Raw genomic sequence first — 27,914 nt, 5'->3', positions numbered from 1 at the left:
TGAGAGCTGATTATGAGTTGAAAAGACCCTTAAACCAATTAGAACATTGCTCAGCAAAAAGACATCTCTCTGAATAAAGTGTGGATAATAACCTCTCTATAAAGTGCGGATATAGAGTAAATAGGTTAGTAGGAAAAGATGATAGGTTTTGATTTCACGTCAGACTATTAATCTCGGCTGTTTTATGAAGGTGCGTCAAGTGCCGCCAGCACCTGAACGTTGTTTGGATAAGAAAACAGAGATTTTACATATATGAAAATAGCCGCATTTTCCAAGGTGAATGGAAATGTGAAGCCCGAGCAAAAAGGGGCAACAGGAACTGGGCACGAGTTCACAGCATCCCTTATTATCTGCCTTCACTAACAAAATAACAAAAGCTTTTTCCATTAAAAGGCCAAAGGGTGGCTTCGGCGTGCGCGCATTTCCCCTAACAGCACCGTGCCAGAATTCAAGGAAATGTTACAGAAAACATGACGAGGGCATACAGCTAATTGGCCTTTCTTGAAAGGGTCCATGCGAGACGCACGCACACATCACATGAACTCAAACACGGGAAGCTAGACATGCATCTGTGCTACTTGTTATTGCGCTATGTGACTGCAAGTCACGAGTTAAAAGCATGTTTCCGTCTGAAAGCTCTTCACTACCATTTAGCCCAAACATTTCAGCAGCTCTACTTTCCCAGTTATTGCGATGATAGATCAAAAAAAGAAAAAAAAAAACTCTCAAATTCAAACTTTTTTTAAAATTAGAGCAAAACTCTAGATTTGTTGCCATTAATTGCTCAACTGCAGGAGGACGCAACATTCAGCAGAGAACGTATGCTGTTATTCGTTTCTGGTTGTGCCGCATCACAAAATGAAATCGGACAAAACAAAATGTTTGTGTGTGCAAGGAAAGACGGTTATCATTATGCCTACTGACAGAACCCGTTTTCCTCTCAGAACAGAAGGTGTGAGGCACGGGGTCCTTTGTCAAGGCCATCAGGCTCAGACTCTGAAATTCGTTCTGTTTGTTCTGCTTCTTATTCAGGTGCACAGCAAGGGGAAAACAAATAGATTATTAAATCTGATATACCTTTGGGTTTACTAGTAGGCAGATTATTACTCTGCAGCACTTTTAAGCAACATTATTTGACTGTATTGGCTGGCTACGTGTGAGCCGGTGTTGGATGTTCACACCATTTCCACAGCATCACTGTTTTTACAAAAAATGTATTACAAAAGGTATGACGTAATGGTGGGTGATGGTTAGCACTGTGGCTATGTAGCATGAAGGTCCCAAGTTCAAATCTGCTTTTGCATGGATTTTGCATGCTCTCCTCTCGGGCTTTTCTCTTGATACTACGGCTTCCTCCAACAGTCCAAAAACCTGACTGTTAGGTTAATTGGTCTTTCTAAATCACCCTTAGGCGAGAGCTGCACGCATTGGTTGTTTTTCCTGTCGGTCTCTTGCTCAGTGATGGACTGGCGACCTGTCCAGGGAGGACCCCACCCCTCGGCCAATGACCGCTGGAGATAGGCCCCTGCTCCCATGCGAGGACATGTGGGTCTAAACAATGGTAGGGTTGGATGGATGATCTGTTTTCATTCAAAACAGAAATGTTCTAGTATTATCATCCATAACACATACTTGTTATTTTGAACTTAATAGACGTAAGCAGAGATTAAGAATTGACATCCACTAAACAGTCCTTTTTAGGGGCTTACTGCAAAAATGACCCCATCAAGCAGACATTTTTCCCTCTCTGGCTCGTGATTAGCAGGCAAACTACAGAAATAAAAATAAAAATTTATTCAGTGTATCCAAAAAAAAAGCAATCAACTTAAACAGTTGTCTGTCTATAAATCCCTAACACCATGCACTTTAATAAAAAAATCAGATAAATGTTGGGGACAGATAATTTAATGCATTGGGATAATCCTTTCTTCCTTGTTAGATTTAAAATCACTATCTTTTTTTAAAGAACCCTATTAAAATAGTGTTTTTTTTATAGGGTTTATTTTTATTAAAGAATAAAAAAAAAATATTTCCAATTTTGAATCAGCAAGTAAGACCTGAAATAAAAGAAGTGGAAATAGAGACCAGGAAAAGCATGCTTTGTGCATCCCCGGCTTACTGTGCAGATCATTGCCCCTTTTTGCCGTTCTGAGCTTTTAGTGAAGCGAGCAGACACCTTTTCCATTGCAGGGACTTTCAGCCATTACCCAAGCGTTTGAAAGCTGCATTTCAACACAATTTTCACAAAGTCATCTTTTTAATTTCCCGGTTCCACGATTTCCCGGATAAAAGTTCCTGATGAGGAGGTAGGACTTTCACATTACCCTGGGATGTTGGGGGACAGTGTTGTGTGCTGGACAACAATGATTGGTGGACCCTAACTTGCAGTATTTTGACTTCTGCTCTCCCGCCATATTTAAGACCTGTTGTTGTTTTCTACTTTATATGAAATTAAGCATACTTCTGGAGATCGAGAATGAACTGAAGGAAGAGGACATATGCCAGTAGTGCGTTTTCCATCTTCTTTTGTGAACAAATGGTGGGATAAGGGTTTCTTGGTTAAGCTAAGATTGTTTGGCCTTTGGTTTCCCATTTAGCGCCCCCTGCTAGACTGGAGGTGTAGTGCGGTTCTTTTCACAACTTCCCTCATACGTCATTAGGCTGATTTAAGTAAATTTTTCACAACCTTTCAGAGCAGTGGAAACAGAAAGCATGTGTTACCCACTGCTCCTTTTACCCAAGTAAAGAAATAACAATAATTTAAATCCCAGGACCTTCAGTGCAAAAGGAGATCCATTGACTACTTAAGTAGGTGAGATGTCTACTTGGTTAGCCAGGCAGCAGCAGGCTGCTTCACAAACATGTGGCTTGTAGCTTGTGAATTATAAGTTTTAAAGCAGTATTACCTTAACAAGAGCGCGGGTTTTTAATTTCCACACAGTGGCACCTGTCAATGTCTTATGGTGACAGGAAATATTTCAAATCAGCGAAATCGGTCTTTCAGATAAACAAGGGGAACCTTATAGCGTTCCTTAAGCCAGCTGACCAACAGTTTGCAGCCACATGTAGGGGAGGGGTATCCCAGTGTTACGTTTTGGTGCATACAGCTGGAGAACACTCTGGTCACTCCAGCACCTCAGTGAAGACACATTAATAGCAATGGTAGGACAGATTTTTGTTTCTTGTTTTTAGACCATATTTTAAAATCCAGATCTACCTAGAAAACCAGACACTGACTCATGTCTACTCGCGTTATGCTAACAGCACAGCTGTTCTCGGTTAAAAGGGGGAAAAAAGGGTTTTGTTGTAGATTGCATTTATCATCATTTGGTCATAAGGTTAGGACATAACATTTTGGGGGTTTCAGAACTTGTAAGTATGGTAGCCAACTCCTTGAAGAAAAAAAAAATAGGGAGACTTCTGGGCCAGCCATTGTCTTCCACTCTACTGACATGATGAATCTTTGTTTTTTGTTTTTTTGCCTCTTCTTAAACCTTACTTTAAGTTAACGTATATTTTTGTTTCTAAATATGGGTAAGTTCCTTTTTTCAAGGGACAGTTGGCAACCCTACCTGCAGGCATTTAAAACCTTCACACCAGTAACTGAACCTGAAGCAAAAAAAATATATAAATTACTGCAAAATGGTGAAAGAAATGTGTGTCAACCGTTCATTGATGATAAATTATACACAGACAGCTGCATTTTGAAGCAAGAACGCACAAGTAAAAAAAAAAAAGAAAGAAAGAAATCAGTAAACTTCACTGCCTAAGGCATAACAAACAGTACAACACAAAGTGCTACCTACACAGGAAGCGTGCACGCAAGCCTGTTTTTGTGCGTGTGTGTGTGTGTGTGTGTGTGTACACACAACAGCTTGCTTGTAGATTACTTCCTTACTCTATTTCGGATTTTCTTGTTTTTTTTGTTTCTGCCTCTCTGGACCTAAGATCGCGTTGGGAATGACAACTCCACTAACACCTGTGTCTCTGCTTTGCATGGGGTGGTGGTGGTGGTGGAGGGGAGAGAGTCCTACCTTCACAACACACCAAACAAGCACGCACAGACAGGAAGTGAGGGGAAGACAGGCAGAAACAATGCACAGACGTGCAAAGACAGACACACATCTGCTCATACACAAGGAAAGCCCACAAGACTCATTTAAGAGGAAACACAAATTCCGTGGTACACAGCTTGTTTTCTGCACGGCCAAAACAATACCTCGCACATATGGTGCAGAGAAAAGAGAGGAACTTTGTTATGTAGCTGAGTAACACCTAGGCATTTGAACACGAGTGGAAATGTACAAACGGGAACCATTTTAAGGAACATTGCGTAAAACGTATTTTTTTTCTTTGAAAGGTGATGGCGTGGTGTTTTGAGAAATAAATACGACCAACGTACACCAGATTTTTTTTTAAAAAAAGACTGTTAACTTTGCAATAAGCAACTAACTGAAAAATGATGTGCTACAGTTCACGCATGCGCACGGGTACAAAGGCGAAGCACTTGGAGACAGTCAGCAGCCGTTAAAAAAAAAAAGACAGCGGAAACGGAGCCCGGGGTCGCCTTCGACGACGGGAAGATGCGGGTTTTGGGTGGCGGTGGAAGCTGTAGAGGTGGAGGGTCCGTTAAATTAAAAGCAAAAAGAGAAAGCGGCTCTCACCGAAACGCAGGGGCTGGAGCTGGTGCTGGGGGTCGGTGAACGCTGCACGGTAACCAGCGCCATTCAGCGACCGGGAAGCGGACACCTGTGAGGAAGCGATGGCGACCAGACGAGCATAGCTGTCCTGTGAAGGGGAAAACCTCCGCTGAAGCCGAGTTATTTGTTCCTTCGTCTTTTTCCTCTCCTTTCTCTCGGGTCGTGGACAGTTTGACTACTCCCCGGCTGTTTCCTCTGTCAGTTTTAGGTGCGCATGCGCAGCGCAACTATCCCTGGCTTGTCAATCTCGGTTAACTGTGTGAGTGCCGGGAGGTAAACAAAGCAGCTGTCAGAAGCGTGCCTCAGGCTGGCCATAATTTAACTTCCAATAACATAGTTATGGATTACTCTGAAAGAAGTTAGACTTGTCAGACAAATTTTGCACAGTCATTGAATACACAAATATGTCCCATTGAAAGGAGTCAGCTGAGGTGGGGCAAGAAACTGGGAAAGACCCAGAATTTGCTCGAGGAACTATGTTTTGTTGTTTGGCTTGGGATGCTTTGGGATCCAGCATAATGAACAGAAAAGTGTTGCTGAGTAGAGAGTCTGTCCCTCCAAGAACTGCCACTTAGATAGAGAAAAATAAAGGTGAAAACTTACTAAATATATGGAGCCGTCAGAAGCTGCCAAAACTCTAAGTAGGTTATAGAAAATTGCTTTATATTATCAGATGTCGAATTTATCACAGGGCTAAATGACCAGCAGCTACTACTCATCATAAATGTTTTTAGACAGTATCCATAGGAAACTCAAACCTGCAATGGGAAAAAAAAACATGAAAACTCTACACATACATGTATAGACTTAGACTTAGACTTTCTTTATTGTCATTTTGTATGCACAGAGTGCATACAGAACGAAATTCCGTTTCCATACAGCTCAGAAAAATTGCAGTAACTCTACAGGATACCTTGCAGTGAATTACAGTACAGGATAAAAATGCAGTAATAAATCGCAGTCAGTTACAGGATAAGTTTCAATTGACTTCTGGATAAAGTGCAGCAGTGAACAGTAGGCAGTTGAAATGTAAACAATGTAAACAAATATGCGGTAAGTTTCCAATAAAGTGCAGCAGTGATTCAACAGTAGAAAGTTGCATTGTAAACAATTATGCAGTAAGTTTCCGGATAAAGTGGAGCAGTGATATTGGAGACTAAGAGTTGAGCAGCATTTATAATGATGGATAAGGATACGATACACATGTGCAAATCAGCGACTGTTGTACACAGTCCATTTTATACTTCAGCAGTTCAACAGTCTGATGGCAGCAGGGAAAAAGCTTTTGCAGAACCTGGTGGTCCTGCATAGGATGCTGTGGAACCTCTTCCCAGAGGGCAGCAGGGAGAACAGTCCATGGTGGGGGTGTAAGGGGTCCCTGATGATGTTTCGGGCTCGGGACACACAGCGCTGCGATGAAATGTCTTTAATGGAGGGAAGAGGAGCCCCGATGATCCCTTCTGCTGTCCTCACCACTCTCCTCATGTTCTTCCAGTCGGAGGCACTGCAGCCTCCACACCACACAGAGAGACAGCTGGTCAGAATGCTCTCTATGGTGCTTCTGTAGAAGGTCTTAAGGATGGGCGGGGGCAGGCGGGCTCTCCTCATCCTCCGCAGAAACTACAGTCGCTTCTGTGCCCTCTTCACCAGTGACGTGGTGTTCAGAGAGGTGAGGTTGTCCATGATGTGCACCCCCAGGAACTTGGTGCTGCTGACCACCTCCACAGCTGAGCTGTTGATGAGCAGTGGAGCGTGGTGAGGCTATACAACCAGTATTTAAATCCAGGACCTTCTCGCTTGTCTGAGGCAAGAATTGAGTCACATTGATTCAAAATGATTACACTATTGATTGAAAATGGGTTTAAAAAGCCTAAGATAATAATGACTTGATAGTAAAGCATTAACTAAAACAGCTGTAAAGAGATTTGTGAAGATGGAGGATTGTGGACCAACCAAAACCAAATCAACCGACATAGAGCTGCTAAATAAAAATAGTAAAAATTAACAGCAATAGAATAGGGGAAAGTACATCCAGGGACGATTTCTAAGATGCCATTTTTAATAAATGCATAAATAAATTTGTTTCTTATACTTGTTCCGTTGTCTTCTCTTTTCTTCAGTTAGAATATTTCTCATTCATACCCGCGTCAGTAAAATACATTTCACAGCCATAGATGGGGTGGGAAGTGTTTGTGAGAGAGAGAAAAAATCCTACAATACACAAATAGTTTCTTTACAGACAATAAATATTTTTGCAAAAGGAACACGATTGACAAGCTGCTACTTTTTAGTAATTTCGTCCAAAACGATGCTATTGGAGCTAGCCATTGTCGCTCCAACTTCCTGAGGGTTGCTAAACTTCGGAACTCCAGTGCTGCAGCCTGCCAGTCTAAACCTGTACTGCTGCAGTGTTATCTTCACCGCCCGAGGCCTTGCACAGATTGACTATAACAGGAACCATAGCCTGTAACAAACATCCTTTTGTGTGTGTCATCGGGACAGGCCGCACAGCCCTGTTACCAGTGAATGTAGCAGTATGCATACAAGCAGTTATTAGGTCATGGGTACAGGCTGGTTTCTTTTTGATAGTCAGACAGAAATGCTCTGAAATCAGACAGATTAAAGCGATGAATCACAACTTTGGAGCCAGTCTGAAACAAAAAGTTCACACCATGTTGCTTCCTGATTGTTGACAGTTATATTCTTGTGCCATTAAAAAGAATGAGGGCGAATTTATATCTAACATTTTTTTTATCACTTTTTTTAAAGTCATCTGTCTTGATGCCCGCCTACGTGTCCATATAGTCATTCAAACCCGAGCTCCCTCTAGATAGAGGGCCTCTATCGCCACTCCTTTCATTCACGTGTCAGGCCGCTTTGGCTCTTCTGTTTCTACCACGGGGATTAGCAGTGAGCGCGGAGAGGAGATGAGATGCAGATTACGACAGAGATAATAGTCTTTGGATTTAGACTCATTCAGAGGAAGCTGTGGGAATGTGAAACCGCGGGTTTAATCACAGGTGAGCTGTGAGCTCTGTGATCTGCCCCAACATAATAGCTTACAACAGGTTACAGAAACAGAGGAGAGAGAGCAATAAAAAAATATATATTGTAAAGTTTCTGTCCACAGACGCCATGACAGTGTTGCCAGTGTTGTTCCACTCTGGTAATAAGCATAGCAAAATCACCTTTAATTATTACATCAGTTTACAGGGAGGTTTCCAGCCTCCTGTTTAATATAAATTACTGTATCTAAAATAATGTTACTTATGTTATACGGTTAGAAACTAATCAAAAATCTTGGGCTCCGTTCATGTTTTGTGAGACCTGTTGCCCACTTCAGTGGATTCAGTAGGATCGTAAGAATCAACAATTTAATTGCGATACTTAAACTACAACCTAAAATAACCTCATAAATCTGCTAGGTACTTTATCTTGGTTGGATACAGTTCAAACCTTCACTATGTCCCAAAACAGACATACACCGTACAATAACATAAAGAAAGCCTCTGACACATTGAAACCATTTATGTATATTCAAAACACAAAAAGATGTTAGATTTTGGTGTGATTTATGCCACATGTAACAGGATGCAGACTTCCCAAAAACCTCCACTTTTGTCTCATCAGAGAACAGAATATTTTACCAAAAGTCTTTGGGATTATCGAGATGGATGTTCACCAAATATGAGATGGGTTTTTGTGTTCTTGCTCAGCAGTGGTTTTGGCCTTGAAATGCTCCCATGGAATCCATTTTGTCCTAGTCTTGTTCCTTAACTCTGACCTCCAGTGTTTCTGTGTTCTGCAATCCGAACTCCTGGATGAGTTGTCGACCTGTATGTGGAGTAAATTTGGAAGATGGCCACTTATGGGAAGGTTCACCCTTGTCCATTTGTGGATAATGGCTGTCACTGTGGTTCACTGGAATCCCAAAGCCAGCTTTATGTCCCTATTTACGCTGATCTTAAATCTCTTTAGATCAAGGCATGATGGGATGCATTTTTTTTTTTAGATATTTTAGCTGACTTTATGCTGATTCATCTGGCATGGTGGTAATCAGGTCTGGATGTGACAGACATATTTGAGGCAAAACATCGATCAGAGTTAATTTAGGGTTTATTATATTTTCAGGTGAGCCCGTTTTTGGTAAAACAGAAGATATCTGTAAGGGGGCAAATACTTTATTTCCCAGCATTGTACTATTGTGTCTCCACAACATTTACACAACTGCATTTTTTGTGACTAAAACCAAACTACCCCTGTTAGCCATATCAGTTTTTTTTATTATTATTTTTTTTCATCGTTGTTATTTGTTTGTTGAAACATTGTTACCGGATGTCACGCACTGTTTGTGTACGAAAATTGCTCTATTAAAAAATACTATTCGAGTAATTGATTGAGACTGCTATATGCAGTCAATGCTAAAGGCCGTTTTAAAATAAAGAAAACAAACTTTAAATGTTCTAAATTGTAAAATACATCATTGCAAGAGTTGCCATTAAAGATTTAGCAAAACCAACTCATATCTAAACTGAATAATGCATTAATGACGCTGATGGATAAAAGGCACAAAGCTTGACATTTCATTTTTGTTCACTTCCCTATTTATGTGGCAAAGATGACAACAGTAAATACTTTGCTGCTGATTACAAAGCTGGGGTGGGGGGGGGGGGGGGGGGGGATCAGGAAGTGAACTGAACCAAAACTGCAGGGGGCAACACAACTACAACAGGAAATAAGTAAAACACAATTAAGAACAACACACAACTTAACACCTTAAAGCCTCTGAGTGGTCTATCCATTTAAAGGCACATGGAAGCGGACTAAACACTCCTCTACATAAATGTATGACCTTATTGATGTATATCCACTCTGGGAATATTTCTATCTTATCCTGGGAATGGCTGCTTATTTAGCATATTTATTAATAGCTACCAGCATCTCCGGTCACTTCTTACAAGAAGGAATCAAATTTCCTTCCTATGAGGGGTTTTAGAAGAAATAGTTTTAATAAGGTTGATCAATTAATTCTGATCTGTTGCTGTTTCCTCTTCATCAGTGAAATAAATGATGAATGTTAAATGGTGAAACAAACTTACAGTAACTCTTAATCAACTCCGGCAAAACAACATGCCGGGACGTAATTGAAATTCTGAAAAAGAATCCGGAGAGGGACTGATTTCTTTAGTTCTAGTCAACATAGAAAGGGTGCTGAACAAATGGCTGCCAAGTTTACTAAGGAGAAAGGTGCAATGTGTCTTAAGAGATTTGCCTCACATTAAGTGAAAGGAAAACAGCCATTATGTTACAAACAAAAATGCCAATTTCACCCTAACATACTGTAAATGTGCATTGTAAAAACAAGAACTGTAAATCAGTTCAGATGCTTTCCTAAGTTGAAAAATAAATGAACAGATAAGTCAAACTTTAAAGTGCAATTCTAATACACGGTGGCTGGAACGTGGCACAATATGGAACATTTTAAGCGGCGTGAACAATTTCAGATAGTATCGAGATAAAGGAAACTTGCGTTGTAAAATATGTTATGGCTGAAGGAAAGTAGTCATAAGCTAATTTAAAACCTTGAATTGATGACTGGACATATGTTGTTGAGGGCACTGACTTAGGAGACCTCTGGTGACAGCTCTTCTTTGCTGTTACACTATGAAAAGATACTTGTTTGTTTAAAAAATAGCCATACACAGATCTACCATTTTTTTTAATTGTTAAGGTTATCAAAACAAATTCTAAAAGATATTTCTACAACACATTGGAATACCCTGATTGTCCCTTAAATTGAATAACTAAAGTTTGAATGATGTATCCAAAATGTTTTTTTTTTTTTTATTATTATTATTAGTAGCAGTAGTAATTGTAGTAGTAGTAGTAGTATTACTAGTATTGTTGTTATTGTTATTGTTGGTGCTTTTTAGGATTAATGTTGATCACTGAAAGTCTGAAGGTAAATTAGAAACAGGGCAGTGAATTATATTTTGGTGTAATCTTGCCCTCTACTGGTCGCAACAATAATTGAAACACGTTCCTGTTCAATATTGGTAAAAAGCTTTGAGATAATGAGATTTATAAGATCAGTCATTCCTTTTGAAACGTTAAACATACAGTATATCATAAATTAATCACAAATCGGCGTTATTGTTTTGCATAAGTCCCTATTTTCGAAGCAGAATCAGTTAAATCTACATTAATTAATTTATTTTAATTGGCGATATTACATGAATAAAACATGAAATCCCATTTTATGTCTGAGATGGTTATCATCATACCTTTGTAAAAAATGTTCTTTGCAGTATTTGTTTGTTTGTCTGGCCTCAGCGATTTCTGTGTTATTTATGTGTCGAATCTGCTGTGCTCAATCACATTCAGTAGGGCAAAGATGGCGCTGCCTACAAAACAGTAAGTGATAAGCAAGCTAGCACGGCTAAAGCTAAACGGGGATGCTTTTCTTGTCTGAATAAAACGTTTTGGTGTCTTTTCCGATATTTTCACGTTTATAATAATAATAGTGATACACGACTGGATGTGTTTTTTTAAACTAGGTTTTTCTGATTGGTGCCGTTTAAAAACAACTAGCGATATGCTAACACTACATCAGATAGGTAGCCTTTATTTGCACATTACAATAACTTTTTCCACTACGGTTGTTAAAACGCGCGATTGTTTTTAAACTGGCTGAATGGTAACTTTTTAACTTTCTCCTAAAAGATGTGTAGGTTGTCGGAGAGCCTTAAACAACCTTAGCATCTAATGATGTCCCATGACACGACAAAGAGATGCAGTTAACTATAGTTTATCCCAAGAAAGTGGCGTAAAAACTCAAAGATCTGAAACGTTTGTGTTTCCAATGATGTTCGCCCACTTGAGCAAAGAAAGGTGCCACCTCATATAGTTAGTTGGTGTTTTTAACGAGCTGTCCTGAACCGAAATGTCTTCTGCTAACATAAGGAAATGTTTACATCTGACAGTAGGGAACGTCTAGAGTTGTTTCCGTGTAGTTAATTTTTGAGGTTGGGTTTCATTCTCCTGGTGCTAATTTACCCCAATTTTAGATGCATCATTAAAGGCCAACTAAAAAATTCTAAGAAATAGAAATTGAAAAGGAATTAATGTTTAAGATAATGAGTGGATGCGTACTTCTGTAGTTATCAGTGCTTATAGTTGCTTAGACAGATACCAAATAGCTGAATATATTGTATTATAGGTTGAATCAAACACTTCTATTTTCATTCAGTCAAAAAAAAAATAGCCTCAAAGGACCCTGTGTATATTATTGTTATTTAATTTGGTCTCACTGAAAAGGTCTCCTTTCCAAAACTTAGGGATAGTGTCAGTAAACATAGAGTACAACCCATTATGCTGTTCTAATCTTTGGGTAGAAAAGCAAGGTTTCCAATAATACAAAATACTGTTGAATTTATGACACTGAGATCATCTTTTTGTTCATTATTTTCTCAGCACCAGTTTTTGTTTATAATTAACACTTGGTGTAAACAGGACAGAGTTTGATAAACCTAGTTGTTGACTTTGTCTTCAGGTATGGGCTTATCTTGTCCCAGAAGAAGGGAGGGTCAAAAACTGCAATCCTGCAAAGACCCTCAGTGTTTGGAGATGACTCGGATGATGAAGTGGGTAAACCTTTGGATTTAATATCGCTCATGTTGGGAAAGCTGATTAAGGTTCTGTTGAACACTAAATGTCACCTCTCATTCATCAGACTTCAGTTGGGGAGACTCTGCAGAAAGAGGCTAACAAAAAGAAGATGATGAAGCAGGTGAGAGATGGAATGTATTTAATTTAATGGCTTTGTGGGGCATCATTCCTGCTTATCTATTTTTTTTTTTCCTTCCCCCTCTTTTTGTCTAAAAAGACTCGTTTGGAGATGCAGAAGGCCCTGGAGCAAGACAGCACTGTGTACGACTATGATGCAGTCTACGATGACATGCAAAAGCAGAAACTCGAGAGCACCAAGAAAGTCCTGAAAGGAGCTGATAAAAGGGTAAATCCAGTTCAATCAAACACTAAATGATCCGCATAGCTCCTTTTTGATTACAAGGATCCTCATACTGCTGTGGGTCTATGATGGACAAACCAAAAGCCTTGTGAGCTAAACCTTTTTATTTTTTTTCTGTTTCAGCCTAAATATATCCACCAGTTAATGAAAGCGGTGGAGGAGCGGAAGAAAGAACAAGAGCGGAGAGATGAGCGGAAGATTCAGAAGGAGAGGGAGGCAGAGGGGGAAAAGTTTGCTGATAAAGAGGCCTATGTTACCTCGGCCTACAAGAAGAAACTGGAGGAGCAGAAGGAGGAAGAGGAGAGAGAGAAAAGACAGGCAGCGATAGAAGGTTAGACCAATGCTTTCCAAATGAATGTCCAACACTATCTCCACTGTATACAACCCATTTTGTTGACTTTCCCTGTTGCCTGTGCACCTTTTTTCTACCACAGTTTTTCCTTTCACTCAATTTTCCATTATTATGCTTTAATATAGGATTCTATCAGCAGTAAGCGTCTTCAGCAATGACTTTCTTGTCTTTCCTCCTTGTGGATGGCATTTATGATTGTGTGCTTAAGAACTGCCATATATGTGTAGGCCACTATATGCGATAATATTTCTGTCCTAAAATCTTTTTTTGATTGGTCTCATGCAATATTCTGTTACTGAGAAAATTAATTGTAAGTTTTTATTACCTATGAGCCATGATCATCAAAATGAAACAAAATAAACACTAGGAATATTTTAGAAATTAATCAATATGAGTTTCACTTTCATGAACTTTTCCATGACATTCTTATCTATTGTGGTCCACCTGTGTGTTGAATTTGTAAAGTGTGAGGCTGTTGTGCAGTATTTCATATTTGATGTTAAAGTATTTTTTTCAATGTCTTTGTGTTTTCCATTTAGCTGCTCTGGACGTGAGGAAACAGCAAGACCTGAGCGGTTTCTATCGGCACCTGCTGAATCAGACCGTCGGAGAGGAGGAGATCCCAGATCGCTCAGCAAACAAGTCGGTTTAGCTCAGTTAAAACACCATTCTTTTCAAAACTTTTGCTCATCTTGATCTCTCCTAATGTATTTTTTGGTCCACAGAAGTCAGCCTTCAGATGCTTCAAAAGAAGCTGAGAGGACCTCACCCGCACCCTCTCCTTCATCCCACGAGAACATCCCCAGTTCCGGCAGCAACTCCGAGGAGGACCGCCCGCCGAAGACTGGATTTAATAAACCAGGCGGAGGCTCGGCTCACTCGGGTCGTCAGTACAGGCAGAGGTCGCCTTCCTCCGGGAGTGGAGAGGAGAAGAGAACAGAGAGAGATGGAGATAGACATAAGAAGAGCCATAAAGACAGAGGGAGAGACAGAGACCGAGATAGACACCATGGAAGAGAGAGGGATGAAAGACATGGAGACAGAAGAAGTGACCGGGACAGAAGGAAGGAAAGAGACAGAGATCGAGGTAGAGATGATGACCGAAGCAGAGGCAGGAGGGATTCAGAGAGGGAAGAAAGGCATGGAAAGAGGGAAAGAAGTCCCAAAGAAAGGCACGGAAAGAAGGAGAGAAGCCCAAGAGAGAGGGAGCGGGACAAAAATGGTGAGAAGGAGAGGAGGAGGAATTCAGATGAGGACAAACTGAAGGACAAAGATCAGGAGGAAGAGAAGGAGAGGAGGAAGGAGCCAGAGGGGGAAAAGGCAGGAGCGACAGAGAAAGAAGATCCTGGTGATGAATCGGTCAGGCAGCGTTCAGAGGAAAAAGACGATGGACAGAAAACTGAGGCTGAGGTGAAAGAAGATGCAGAGGAAAAGGCAAACAAGTTTGCAAAGCGCAGCACGGACCAGACTGTGAGTTCGGCACGAGATCGCTACATGGCCAGAATGATGGCACGCTCCGGAAACAAGAGCTACATCGAGAAGGAAGAGGACTGAGATCCATCCATGGCACAAGAAACCATCTCTGCGTTTTTACCCAACCTTTCTCACCTCTTAGGATAATAATAACTTTATTATAATGGAGTTTTCACACAAAACACATCGAACAGGAACTCCTTCAGTCAGTACTTCTTCCATCGCTCATTGTATAATAAACCATCCGCCAGCTAAATCTAAACACAAACGTAGGATGTTATTTAACTTCCTAATGTACTGTAGAAGTGATCCAATAGCCACTGAAAGCAGCAAAAATCTACCTTCACATTTAAACATGTTGGTTCGATTGACTCAAACTAGGGAGTTCTCAGGTCAGAAAAAAAAGTCGACACTACGCATTGGATGAGGTCCAGTAAATGTGTAGTTTTATGACAGCTTAAAAAGTGTAAATAATTACAAAGCATCCTGTAATCAGTTCAGGTACCTCAGTAAACGGCAGCCTGTCCCCAGGAGAAATACTGTGTTTTGATCTATTCTCCTTCACAATTGTTTTCCTCTTCTATTCAGTGGATGATGGGTTCATTAAATAGTTTTTGGTTTGATTTTCTTCTCCTGCTGCCTGAATGATTCATTTTCCTGACGTTCACATGTGCGCATGAGCGATATTTGCAGATCAGAAACTGGACTAAATGCTGTGCCGTGAAAGCTATTCATAGAAACGGGCCGTCACTTCTCTGGAAACATAAGATGTTTAATTTCCAAAGTATGTGTGTCAGTTATGGTGATTAGATTACTTCTGTGAAAAGATGGGAATCGTTTCAACGTGTTTATAAAAATATATATATACAGATGGATTTGTGAGTGGACCATTTTTAGTAAAATTTTTAACAATGTGCATCCCTCTCTACAAATGAGAAAACTTCAAATCATTATTCTACATGATGAATTTAGAAAGTTAACATTTTATTTAGTTTAACACCTTTGGTACAGTTATTAGTGCTTATGCTGAAAATACATTATACTACTACACTCATTGCCACTAGGACAGCACCTAGTCTTCTTGGACACTTCACAAGGGTGGAGCATGCAGAGAGACGGAGCTATGCTTTATTTTCTGCGTGATCTTGTTCAGGCTCATGGCACTGGTTTCTTATAGGATTCAGATCTTGGGAGACGATTTAGAAAAAGGGTGATTTTCCTGCTGGTTAAAATGTATTTGAAAAAAAAAATGAGATACCAGTGTGTCAGATCAAGATTCTGAAACCTTTTGAGAAACAGGCCCACAGCATCACATTGTCCACTGTACTCAGTGGGCTGGAGGTAATTTTTCTTACATTCGTTTCACACCAAAGCCTCCTGAAGTGCTACAAAGTACACATTCAAAGTGAATGTCTACATGCCAAACATATGGTTTGCATGTATACAATGTCTAATGGTTGATGTGGAGACCTGATCTAAATATCCATGTGCCACTGTATCAAATATTAATTCTCTACACGTTTATTAGAAGTGGAAACAAGTGTCTCAGAAATGTTTGTTCCCAAAAGTATGCCTCTGATTTTCAACTCAACACTGCATAATATTTAACAGTGATATAGATCAGCAGTTCCCAAACTTTTCAGCCACTGACAATAGTACCATAATTGACCCAAGCTATTGGTTGAGCAAACATTTCTACAAAATTAGTTAACCCTAGGCATTACACTAAAATGCAAACAGCATCACCTACCAGATTTGTTTGGTTTCATCTGTTAGTTTTTAGATCTTTAAAAGCTATAACCAAAATATGCTTCACCTTTGTAAGTTTTCCTTTTTAATTTCATTAAGGATCTTTGCAACCCAAGTGGGATCCTGAACCCAACTTTGGGAAGTAATGAACTGTGTCATAGGCGATCTTGAAGTTTAGGATAAAGTCCGAACCACGTTTCAGAGAAACTGAAATACATAAAAAAAAAAAAAAAGATTGTAATTTCAGCTGCACACTGAAACACTAATCAGTTGTGATGCCACATCTTCAGCCCTCTGGATATGCACTCAACTTCATACTTTGCACTTCACCATCCATGCATTTATTCCAGTGACACTTTGTGCTGTAATTTCTCAGGACAACAATTGTTTAAGAATCACTTTATTCACATTTAAAAGTCTCTTAAATTAAACATCAGCAAGAAGTCCAAGCAGCAGATTCTGTTGAGGTTGGACTTGCTGGGCGAGAGGGAGGCATCACGATTTGTTGCCTCAAACTTCACTTGCTCCATTCACCTGAGAAAAAGAGGGAGATCAGTAAAGATTTTGGCATGGCTGGCATCAAATGACAGGAACATTCGCTTTAATTAAAACAAATGGCCACTCATAAATCCCTTAATACGGTGTTACTTATGATGCAATAAACAAAATGCTAATTCAGTTTTTGTAGAAACCAAACTAAAAACTATACCCGATTCTCACCTACTACAGCTACTTCCATCTGTTCCAGTTGAAACACACCTCATCTGACTGAACTTGCAGTAAGAAAGCCGAAGTGCTGCAGCCCCTGTGTCCGATCCTGAAGGATTAACAAGAAAAAATTAGTCTCCTATAAACTCTGGAGGCAATTTTCACGTTGCCATTGAAATGTTCAGAAAACCGAGGGTCACCACTGTACAATCTGCCGGTAATTCCAGCATTTCAGTTTAGGTTTCATCACAACAATGCAGCACAGTTAAAAAAAATACATAAATGAATAAAAATATAAGTAGTACCTTTCACTCTGATCCATGTGTTCAGGGGCAGGTCTGGCTGCAGAAAAGAAATTACAAATTTAGAGCAGAAATACTCCCGCTGGAGTAAGTATTCAGCTACAGTTTAATGACTCAGAAAAGTGGATCAGAAACATCGCCAGTTGTCGCATCAGACGGCACTTCCTATTCCAGGTTTTCATCACTGACCATGTGCTAATAATTAAGGTCTGAACAAACAAGGCCAATTAATTTTCTTACACCAGACAGGTTGTAACCCCATCTACTGGCAGGATAGTTTTTAAGTCAAGGACTTTATTTCTTGCTACTTTGATGCGCCATTAAAATTAAGTTTTCCTTATGCAAAAATTATCCACATACCTGAACTTACAAGGTCCACTTCAAATCAGGCCTGGTTTTAGGAGTGGAAACATTTGAGCTGAATCTCAGCCATGGTAACACCTTTAAGAAAAACACAATAAAGTTACGCTAGCAGCGACTAGTCACTTGCACCAAATTAGCAACTGCTTTTTAGTGTTCAGAAAACAAGAGATCAACACTAAACAATCTGCCGGTAATTCCAGCTATGTTTTGAGTTTCATCATAACAAAAGCAGCACATTTAATTAAATATATATAAAAAAAAACTTGCCTTAATCATAACCCGTCTTCCTCAGCTTGCAGGAAAGGGACTGTCTGAAAAGACAATTATTTTGATTAAACGGATCAAGAGTATTGAGCTTAAACCCAGTTGGGTTGTTGAGGCTCAGAACAGTGAGAGAGAAACATCGTCAGTTGTCGCATCAGACGGCACTTCCTATTCACAGTTTTCATCACTGACAAAACTGAATAAAAAAAAAAAAAAAAAAAAAAAGTCACTTCATTAACTCACCTTTCTGGGATGCACCCAGAACTGGCTGGGCGGTTCCATTTCTTGATTTCATGGTCACTAAAGAAAAATAAAAAGGCATTTAGTAACTTGCAATAAAAGGCACCAATGAAGCCTTCCATCTTTAGCACACACGATGCCTGAAAAAAAGGTTCCTATTATCCATTTTTTCGTGTTAGCTACAGATCAGGCCTTCCACAAACACTCGTTTACTAAGATGGGGGGAAAATAAGCCTTAAATTACTGCAGTAAAGCTGAAGAAAGCACAGCTTCCTGCCCTCATCGACCACGTGGCTGTACTGGGGCCCACTAAAGTAACATTTTCAGCAACTAATAAACACTTTTCCCCGCAGCCCTGCAGACAGAACTACGAATATTGGGCTCACAACACCCTGCAATTGATTTAAAATACTGTCTTACCGAGTAAAAGAGACGCTGTTCCCCGTCTGACAACGTTCAACATGAGGGAGCAGAGGCGAAAAGGGACGACGGGGAGGATGGTGTCGCTTATAAACCGTGACAGTCGCAGGCATATGACGTCACCGTCACCTTTTAATATATTTTCTTTATTTAACAAATAACAGTTTATTTTACAAAAACAAATTACATTAAGAGCTTCTTTATCATACATAAGCTGTGTTTAATGCATTTTACGTAGAATATCTAAAATTAAACATTTTCTTTTAGTTTAGCTGCGCCTGCGGTTCAAATTTCCTGGATTCATCCTTCGTTTAATTTACTACTATTTTATTAATACTTCATGTGTCTTAGATACACGTTAGCTGTGGCTACTAGCTGGGGAAAAAAGCTAATAATCTCCAGGTTTTAAATACGGTGTGTAACATTCCCGGTGCCTGTTAATGAAGGAAACTGCCACCAGGGGGTGCTATTTACCCACCTTTCCAGCTGAGAGTCAATTTATTACTCGTTTGAATCGTTGCCTGTCTGTGCGGAGTGGTGCCTTTGGAGACAGACTGACTTTCTAACTATGAGCGTTTGGTTTCATCATATCTCTGGATTTTTATCATATTTACATTTCCATTTCCTAATCTGGTTCAGGTAAAATACTTTAGCTTTATTTTTTTATGTGCATGTAGATATTACAGTTAAATCAAAATGTGTTTTTAGGTTGTTCTGTAGAAATTTGATCTTTGGTTGTGCTGTGTGGTCGTTGTACTACGCATCCAACAATGCAGTTTGAAGTCTTTCACAAGATTTCTCATGAACATGACATTTTATGGAAAACGGTAGCAATTTTTCTGTCGGGATTATTAAATATTATTGAATTACGAGACTTTTTTTGCCGAATTCCTCTGCTTGCACAGTGGATAAAAATGGCAGTTGTTCTCGATGCTAATAACACGGAGACCAAGAAAAATATGTTCATTTTAATGTAATTTATAGACTGAATTAGTCAACTAAAAACAAACAAATCTGTTGGATTAAAATATATATAACACAAAAAGCTGCAATAACCTGATTGTATGGGTGTAATCACCCTTACATGTGTGTTGAAACAGTACCTAATAGAAATTCACCAAATCTATCAGATTATAAGGACACCTCTTGTCTATAAAATCAGAATCAGCATTAGGTACGTGTACACATATGAGGAATTTCACTCTGGATTGTATAATTCCCACAATGTGCTTGCTTACAATAACAAAGTAAGGCAGTATTAAAAATTTAACATAGTCTGCAGGACAGAGAGCACATCTATCCAGAAAACCTCACTGATTATCTGTCAGTTTCTGCACCCTGGTAAGGCTATACACATGTTTTTTTCTTCGAGTTTCCACTCTTGACACCTTAGTTTTGTACATTTTTGACTTCGTCAAAACATTTCTGGGTGAAAACTGTTTGGTGTTCAGAGCGGTCTATGATTTCAGCAACCTTAGAAAAAAGTCTAGCTACATCTGTGTTAAATAACCCCAGACAGGGATGCTATTACCACCATAGTTTATTGTGAAGATGATGCTTGTTTATTTCAAAAATAATCTTTTTTTTGTGTGTGTGTTTTGGAAAGTGAGGCCAAAAGTTAGTTTATTCAATTCAGATCATATCATGGTCTCCCAAAGAGTTTCTGGAGAGTTTACACAGGCCTGGATCTTTTCTTTGGACGAGAAGTCCTCTAATCCTCAACCATAGTTGTTAAATATACAACGAACCGGTACTGATCATTACTAACAAGAAATTCCTGCTTCACCGTCAATGTTACTGTCCACTTCCCAGTTTCCATCTTGTCTCTTTGTCAAATATAAAGAAATGTCTGTGTTTCCTCTGTGTTTACTGCCTTCAGTACGGCATGCTGTGGATTATTGCTGTATGCATCCCATGACTGATATCTTTGTGCATTGTGCTCATCTTGGTCCCCTCTGCAAACTATGCATTTAAAGCGAATATTAAAAAAAATCCAAGTATGACGCCTAAACTTAATTTTGGTGGCAGATGTGAACCCAACAATGGTGTTTTCAGCAAAGTGTTTTATATAATATTATCCAACACATTTATTTGATTTTCTATTGAATACTTTAGGATATATGTCACAATCATTGTGAAAAAAAAGTTTATTTTATCGTACTCATTTCTTTGTCTTTAAAACCTGACATTTTAACATCCATTGAAAATAAGGTTCAGAGTCAGACCAAGCAGGATCTGTTTATCAGGTAAAAAGAGACATTTCTTTTTCTGATGTAAAATCTACTCGGTCCTTGTATTAAAACAGCCATAAAATTTCAAACCTTTAGACTTTTGGATGTTTTTTTTAATAATTATTACTATTTATTTCAGGCAAACTTAGAAGACAGTAACAGTTTCTTTGGTTTGTGAAATGAGTGCAAAAGTTACAACGTCCTGTTCTTATTTAGAGTTAGATAAGTGACAGTGTGGCTGTGAAAGCGTGCCAGTGATCGTCTGTGTGGCGTTGAACAACCAGCATGTTGCCTCCTGTGAAGAAGGACCGAATCATCACTCACCTCCCAAAGGTTAGAAAACACAACCATATTAACCTCAGCCATAAAAGCAAGGATCATCCAAGGATTGTTCATCAAGACACAAAATCAAAATTGGCAGATGTAATTTCCTCCTCTGAGGTTTTATCACAGCAGATAAAGTTAATTGTAGCTTATGATGGGATTTACATACAGTAAATACTTTGTGGTCAACAAAAAAGGCTGAAGACAGTGATTTACAACTTTTTGTGTGAGTTATTTAATACTGAGTGCATATCGACAACACAGTGTCTTAAAACATATGTTGTTGTTTTTTTTTTTCACATTTTGGCCTCTTACAACCACAAACTTCAATGCATTGTGTTGGGCCACACTTCTCATATTTATATTTGTAAAACATATTTAAAAAACATTTTTTCCCTCTCTCCTCACAGTTTTGCTACACTTTGTTATGCTCTGCTGTGTAAAATCCTTGTAATCCCTGTTTTCCCCTCTTTTTTGTTGTTTTAATTCATTTTTTTCTTCAGTGTTTTAGTCCAAATGCAGCTTTGCACACCAAAGAAGGCTTCCACCCACAGGTGAGCGCTGCATGCCAGGTTCAGAAGACAGATGGTGTGAGGTAAGATGCGTTTTAGGGTCATCATCACTGTTCGGTGCCTCCTGCAAACACTGCGACATCTGTTAACGCTGAATGAATTAGCTCTGGTTTGGGTCACGCTAAAGTATGTCGGATCAGCTGATAGACATCTGCTCAACCCACCATATATGACAGTCTCTAAAACAGCAGCATGGGGATTTCTTAACAAACTACAAGAACAGAAAAACAAAAACAAAAAAAAGAACCCTTTCTAAGAAACCTTTCGTAACTAGGTCCAAAAGAAATTCCCAGAACCGAGTCAGAAACAGGAGCATTTGTTTGAGGCTACACTGGACCATTTTTGTGAAATCGCTAATGCCGTTTTCCACCATAATGCAAAAACCTATTTATAACAATCTTCTGCGTCTGAACACACGCTGCACAGTTATGAAATGCTTTTCCACAACCCAAAATGGAGGCGGTCACTGAGGTTTCTGCTCAACCCAGCAGCTAAATGGGACGTCTGTCAAACAATCTGCTTGAATTATATTTAAAGTGTTGCTGATATAAAAAAAAAAAAAACTCCTGATTATATTTGTTAAAAATCAGATAACTATAAATACTTTAAAATACCTATTTCTTTAAGTTAGTTGTGTGGCTTTTGCATGCTTTTTCAGAGATCTATTAACTGATAACTGAGAAACGTTTGTGAAGAGATCCCTGTTTTTTTTTACACTCCTGTCTAAATTTAAGTTAAGTTTAATATGTATCTTCCCTCAACCCAACCGTGCTGCTACCTGTGTCTCTGCTGTGTCAATGTGTTGTATATTTCTTTTAACCCAATGTCTGTATTATATATACTGTAGCAAACGTGTATGCTGTATTTATCAACAGGATTTAAAGAGTTCTATTAATTTAAATTAAAGAGATCTAATTTACTGCATTTTCTATTTGTATTGTAGCACTGTAATCTTGTTGTTTTTTAGTTAGACAATTTTAAGATCTGTCCAGGGATAACGGATGAAAAATAACCTTTTGACTAATTCTGGTGTATTTGCAGCAATGTTAATTAAGGTACACAGTTCCTGTCAAATAAATCAGTAAATTAAATAAAATAAAAGGTAAGTTAAAAAAGAAATCCCCTTAGAACAATTGAGATTATCGGTACTGAATAACATACAGTATATTCAAGCTCATTAAGAGCAGCTTTTGCAAATATCCTAGATCTGACAAAGTTTCTCCTCTTCCTACATTCAAGGATCAGTTTTTGAATTCCAGTTTTCACATAAAAGTCTTAAAAGTTACAAAGTTAAACATGTTCTCAGACTGCCCTCTGTGGAATCAGCATGCTTCACCGTCTGTACACTGATTATTTATGGCTTTCTCTTTCCAGCTTTAATATCGGCAAAGTCATTGTGGTGGGAGACGTTTCTGTCGGGAAAACCTGTTTAATCAGCAGGTGAGACGAAGATTGTTCAGTTAGAAGCAGAATGACTTTACAGATGATCAAACACACTGTCTTGCAAAGAATAGTCACATCCCTTAAACCTTTTCCCATTTTTGCCATGTTGCGTCCACAAACATCAAGGTATTTTATTGGTATTTTACATGAAGTAGAGGGAAAAAGTAAATCATACTTTTCAACATATATATATATATATATACATATATATATATATATATATATATATATATATAAATATATATATATATATATATATATATATATATATATATATATATATATATATATATATATATATATATATACTGTTAGAGGCTACAAAAACGTTGAAATTGAGAAAGAGGTTCACCTTTGAGCAGCATAGCATAGCAGCCCTAAATATGCAACCAGAGCTACAATGGGAAAATATATTTCCATTCATTGTTTACATCACATGTGTATCCATGTGTTAGATTGGCAGTGCCAAAATCCAGCCCTTAAAGGGATCTAGTCACATGTTTTGATCTTGAAAAGAAAAAACATATATTAATCTTTAAATAAACAATATACGCCAACCCTTCATCCTAATGGCGACTACTTACTCCCCTTTGAGCGTGAAAAGAAGTTTGCGCCTAACCCGATCAGCAGACATAAACATTGTTGTGCCATCTACTGGCAGTACAGCAGAACTACGAGAAAGCAAGATGGCGACAGTTGACGCCGCTACAGTAAGAGCCAGTAGACCGTCTTGCAGTGTCATTATAACGTCTTATATATGTCTGTGGGCTCTATTGCTTCTCCTCGTTTATGCTTTATAACGTGTATGTACAATAACGTACCTCCAGGTCTTGTTATAGTAAATGTATACAAAAGTGCTTTGTTTACCTACAAATAGAGCAAAAACAAATTGTAAAACACAGAAATAAAATATAATACGGCAATAGGGCACGATCATTTCATCAGGAAACCTATGCAACCAGAGTCTTTGTATATGATTAGGCCCTTTTAACTCAACTGAGAATCTGTGGGAAGATTTGAAAATCAATGTTCACGGATGTCCTTCATCCAGTCTCATTGAGCTTGTAGCTTGAGCTATTTAGCAAAAAAAGAAGAAAAAAAAGAAAGAAAAGAAAATCTGCAAAAAATGTATCCTCCAGATGTATAAAGCTGGTAGACACATCAACTCACAAGACTAGCAGCTAAAAGGTTCTTCTAGTAAATATTGTCTGCAGGGTGCTTATAAACATGCCACACTTTCAGATTTTTATTTGTTAAAAAAGAGAGAAAAACATTAATAATTTTCCTTCCACTTAACACAGTTATCCAGTGATGGATAACTGTGTTAAGTGATGTGATGGTCTGTCTCCAAAAATTCTGACAACATTCACAAACATTTCTGTCTAATGTGGAAAAAAAAATGGAAGAAAGAAGAAGTTTTGTGGTGCTTCCATATAATTTTCTCAACTTGTGCCAAAGTAAATGGAGCTCTTAGTAATTACTGGTCTTGTGTACATGGAGATGAGAGCCTTTTTAAGCTTCAAGATTGCATGTTTTACTCCATATTGTGTTTTTATATCATTAATCAAGTAGCTTTTGTTGATATAGAAGAGCATACAGTGCAGGTGTTCTCAAATTAATTGATTTATTTGACATTTCAAGAAAATGTTTTAATTTGTGTTGGACAGGTTCTGTAAAGGAGCGTTTGATAAGAACTACAAAGCAACCATCGGGGTGGACTTTGAGATGGAGCGTTTCGAGGTGCTTGGTGTTCCCTTCAGCTTGCAGCTGTAAGTGACTTCAGGCTTCCTACTGAGTGCTCCGCTGGAAACAGCTGGCTCCACAGCTGGCTCTACAGCTGGCTCCACAGCTGTGTTTTATGCATCAAATCCTAGCTTTACTAACGCAACACGACAAGGCGGCCGTCTCCTCTTTACTGAGTTTTATAATCATTTTACATGGGAGGGAGTAAAATGTGATGATCTAACAGTTTTAAACTGTTGAGTTGGACTTAAGTTACCTTGACTGTGTTGGTTCTGCTTATTCTCAGCTTTAGGGTAACTTTACAGCAGGGGTTCTCAAACTTTTACCCCTTAGCAGCGATAAAATTCTTCCAAGGACCCCTTTAGATTCCTCATGCTGATAGTATTTTTTAAACAGCCTTTTGTACTGTTAAATACATTAGGAACTATGTATGTTTTTAGAAATATATATACAAATACACCTAATATTAGAGATTTGGTGGAGATTAGATCCTCATTCCTGATAAAGCCAAACTCCATGTAACTGTTGTCATACTTCCAAATATTAGCTGATTTGGCCTCCTCAGGCCCGACAACATGCGTTTCACGGACCCCCAACCCGTGGTTCGCGGACCCCCGGGGGTCCAGGGACCCCGGTTTGAGGGCCGCTGCTTTACAGCATTAAGCTGCTGGTGTGTGTTTGCTGGATGTTTTCCAGGTGGGATACAGCAGGTCAGGAGCGCTTCAAGTGCATCGCCTCAACATATTACAGAGGAGCACAAGGTGAGCGTCACCTCCGCCCCTATCATGAGCTCCTGCATTAATCCTGATTCAAACTGTCTGTCTAATCGAACTGTGTGTCCCCAGCCATCATTGTGGTCTTTGACTTAAGCAGTCTGAACTCACTAGATCACGCCAGGTATGCGACATCGCACTGTTTTGAAATATTCCCTTCGCTTTCAGCTTCATGACACCATTTAAAGTCGTAGGTATGTGTGTGCAGGGAGTGGCTGGAGGACGCCATGAAGGAAAACGATCCGTCCAGTGTTCTGCTGTTCCTGGTCGGTACCAAGAAGGACCTCAGCGTGGGTGAATTTCGTGAAATAAACACTGAAAATTGAAAATGATGCTAAACCATGTGGTCTTTCAGCCAAGTCACTCAAAATGATCCACCCGTTGTAGATAAAGTAACCATTTTCACAACTTTTGACCCAAATTTGTAAAAGAGGCTAACTAAAATTGATTCCACTTGTCTCACAATGTTTAAATTCACATTTAAAAAATGTTTATACAAAATAAACTATAATCCTAATTTACAATCAATACATCCTAATAGTGTGTTTCTGACGAACATTAAATAAAGCTTGTTAATAGATCTTGAAATATCTGAGGATGTGCTTCAAGCTTCTCAGTTTTCTCCAACACCGATGTCTCTTCCTCTCGGTTAGTCTCCTGATCAGCTGGCTGAGGTGGAACAGGAAGCTATCAGACTCTCGGAGGCGATCAAAGCAGAGTACTGGGCCGTGTCTGCAAAGTCAGGTGGGCAACGAACTAGTTCTAATTGGCCCCATTTAGCCTTAACCTTTCACATTTGGATCTCTTTTAGACCCCCTGACTTCTGCTTCCTGGTTATTTCCTCAGGCGATGGAGTCAGGGATCTTTTCCTACGTGTGGCGTCTCTGACTTTTGAGGCGAACGTTTTGGCCGAACTTGAGAAGAGTGGGTCGAGACACGGCAAAGACATCATCAGTGAGTGCCTTCATTTACAGCCCAGTGGGTGGCTGTCGGTCCGTTACGGCTGGAAAGTTGAGGGAGAAATCTTTTTTATGCATATTAAACTCTTATTTGAACCACTACTTTGTTGCTTATGAAGTCCTGAAGTATCAATATCCCTTCCACCCTGTTGTTCATAAACTGGAATGAACATCTATGTCTCCTGAATTTTCATCATTAAAAAAGAAGTTAGAAAAAAACACATTGACGGATGACTGCTAGTTTTAATTTTGTTTATACGGTAGCCTATATATAGGAATTCAGACTTTCTAACTTCTGATGTGTATTTGTTTTTTGCACACAGGGATTACAGACAGCTCCGAAGCCCATCAGAAACCAAACAAGAAGGCCAACTGTTGTTGAGACTGACAAACCACTGCCTGAACCCACTGGCAGAGTTATAAGGCTGCGCGACCTGCAGCTATTAGTGGGCGAGTCTGAACAGAACCACGGACTCCCTGGATCAGTGTGGATACCCCGAGCATGCCATCTCTGTAGGATTCAGGAAATATTTGTCACGTCCCAAGTCGTAGCTCCAACATAATGGCTCTCATTGAGCCTGTAAACAAGTCTGTTAGCAGAATGACCCAAACCAGGTTTTCTCAGGAATGTTTGCTACTAACCAGACCCGCAACAAGCAGTTCTTTGTCACATTCATGGTTGTAAAGAGTTTTCTTAAAACCATAAAGTCTTTTCACAAGAACATTGTCTGCTAGAACCAAGATTTTATCCTGTTAGCGCGGATTTGTCAGAATATCATCTCCCAAGTCATGCGTTTTTGTGCTCGCTAATGTGATGCGCGCATCGGATCAAGTGACCACCGTCTCCCCCATCACGCCCCTTCCTGCTCTGACACAAGGGCTCACATGATCTGGGAGTGGAGGAAAGAAAAGCGTGTGTCTACATGAACCAGTGCTGGACAACAGCAGCACAGTTAAGTCCAAAGTTATTCATACCCCTGGTTGCTTTACGTGCAAAAATTATTTTGTCGTCTAAACTTTTTTTTTTACATCTCTCAGGAGATATTAAAACAATGTAAAACCAAGCCGTAACTGCTGCTGAGTTTTCTCTGGTATGTTATTGATCTATATAAACACAGACACATACATATACACACATATATATATATATATATATATATATATATATACACACATACATATATACATAGGTATAGATATATATACAGATAGACACAGAGACAGAGATAGAGACACACAGAGAGACACAGACAGATAGATATACACACA

At 39.1% G+C, this 27,914-nt stretch overlaps 3 protein-coding genes, 2 long non-coding RNA genes and 4 other non-coding genes across 11 annotated transcripts in view; 2 read left to right on the top strand and 7 right to left on the bottom strand.

The window, feature by feature from the left end:
- The window catches only part of LOC105917881 (slingshot protein phosphatase 2b), a 32,761-nt gene extending 27,623 nt beyond the window's left edge, over nt 1-5,138 (bottom strand). The window contains exon 1 of the mRNA XM_012852820.3: nt 4,665-5,138. Within this exon, the coding sequence (XP_012708274.2) occupies nt 4,665-4,727 (63 nt within the window). The 5' untranslated portion in view covers nt 4,728-5,138. The remainder of the gene's footprint in view (nt 1-4,664) is intronic.
- A 5,907-nt stretch (nt 5,139-11,045) lies between these two features.
- nsrp1 (nuclear speckle splicing regulatory protein 1) lies at nt 11,046-15,411 on the top strand. Its single transcript, XM_012852815.3, has 7 exons — nt 11,046-11,114; nt 12,253-12,343; nt 12,433-12,489; nt 12,586-12,714; nt 12,853-13,060; nt 13,621-13,723; nt 13,807-15,411. Exons 1-7 carry the CDS (start codon nt 11,095-11,097, stop codon nt 14,633-14,635), a joined length of 1,437 nt encoding a protein of 478 aa, XP_012708269.2. The 5' UTR covers nt 11,046-11,094; the 3' UTR covers nt 14,636-15,411.
- Nucleotides 15,412-16,628: 1,217 nt separating this feature from the next.
- Nucleotides 16,629-17,760, bottom strand: LOC105917880. 2 transcript variants are annotated; one of them, XR_002427083.2, is made up of 4 exons: nt 17,674-17,760; nt 17,317-17,353; nt 17,013-17,120; nt 16,629-16,837 (listed from the first exon to the last, which is right to left on the bottom strand). It is a non-coding gene; the product is annotated as an uncharacterized LOC105917880 (long non-coding RNA). The 2 variants fall into 2 exon arrangements; XR_002427082.2 differs by having other exon boundaries at nt 17,024-17,120.
- Nucleotides 17,191-17,263, bottom strand: LOC118564651. The gene has a single exon (XR_004931989.1). It is a non-coding gene; the product is annotated as a small nucleolar RNA SNORD65 (small nucleolar RNA).
- On the bottom strand, nt 17,426-17,502 carry LOC118564655. The gene has a single exon (XR_004931994.1). It is a non-coding gene; the product is annotated as a small nucleolar RNA SNORD49 (small nucleolar RNA).
- Nucleotides 17,761-17,828: 68 nt separating the features above from the next.
- On the bottom strand, nt 17,829-17,899 carry LOC118564652. Its single transcript, XR_004931990.1, has one exon. It is a non-coding gene; the product is annotated as a small nucleolar RNA SNORD65 (small nucleolar RNA).
- A 44-nt stretch (nt 17,900-17,943) lies between these two features.
- On the bottom strand, nt 17,944-18,707 carry LOC110366918. Its single transcript, XR_002427085.2, has 3 exons — nt 18,601-18,707; nt 18,184-18,240; nt 17,944-17,987 (listed from the first exon to the last, which is right to left on the bottom strand). It is a non-coding gene; the product is annotated as an uncharacterized LOC110366918 (long non-coding RNA).
- Nucleotides 18,061-18,132, bottom strand: LOC118564654. Its single transcript, XR_004931993.1, has one exon. It is a non-coding gene; the product is annotated as a small nucleolar RNA SNORD49 (small nucleolar RNA).
- Nucleotides 18,708-19,125: 418 nt separating the features above from the next.
- On the top strand, nt 19,126-27,688 carry rab34b (RAB34, member RAS oncogene family b). Of its 2 annotated transcripts, XM_012852816.3 has the most exons (11): nt 19,126-19,239; nt 21,048-21,164; nt 21,659-21,750; nt 23,102-23,167; nt 24,838-24,939; nt 25,610-25,674; nt 25,759-25,810; nt 25,895-25,976; nt 26,340-26,430; nt 26,533-26,640; nt 26,969-27,688. In XM_012852816.3, the coding sequence occupies exons 2-11, from the start codon at nt 21,117-21,119 to the stop codon at nt 27,025-27,027; spliced, it is 765 nt and encodes a 254-aa protein (XP_012708270.2). In that variant the 5' UTR covers nt 19,126-19,239; nt 21,048-21,116; the 3' UTR covers nt 27,028-27,688. The 2 variants fall into 2 exon arrangements, with proteins under 2 accessions (XP_012708270.2, XP_021166437.2); XM_021310762.2 differs by lacking the exon at nt 19,126-19,239 and having other exon boundaries at nt 21,061-21,164; nt 21,659-21,709.
- The last annotated feature ends 226 nt before the right edge of the window (nt 27,689-27,914 follow it).

Source organism: Fundulus heteroclitus, chromosome 11, assembly GCF_011125445.2.
Source record: "Fundulus heteroclitus isolate FHET01 chromosome 11, MU-UCD_Fhet_4.1, whole genome shotgun sequence".
NCBI classification, from domain to species: domain Eukaryota; kingdom Metazoa; phylum Chordata; class Actinopteri; order Cyprinodontiformes; family Fundulidae; genus Fundulus; species Fundulus heteroclitus.
The sequence above is the reverse complement of the archived record's forward strand: the minus strand, read 5'-3'. Positions and strand labels throughout refer to the sequence as shown.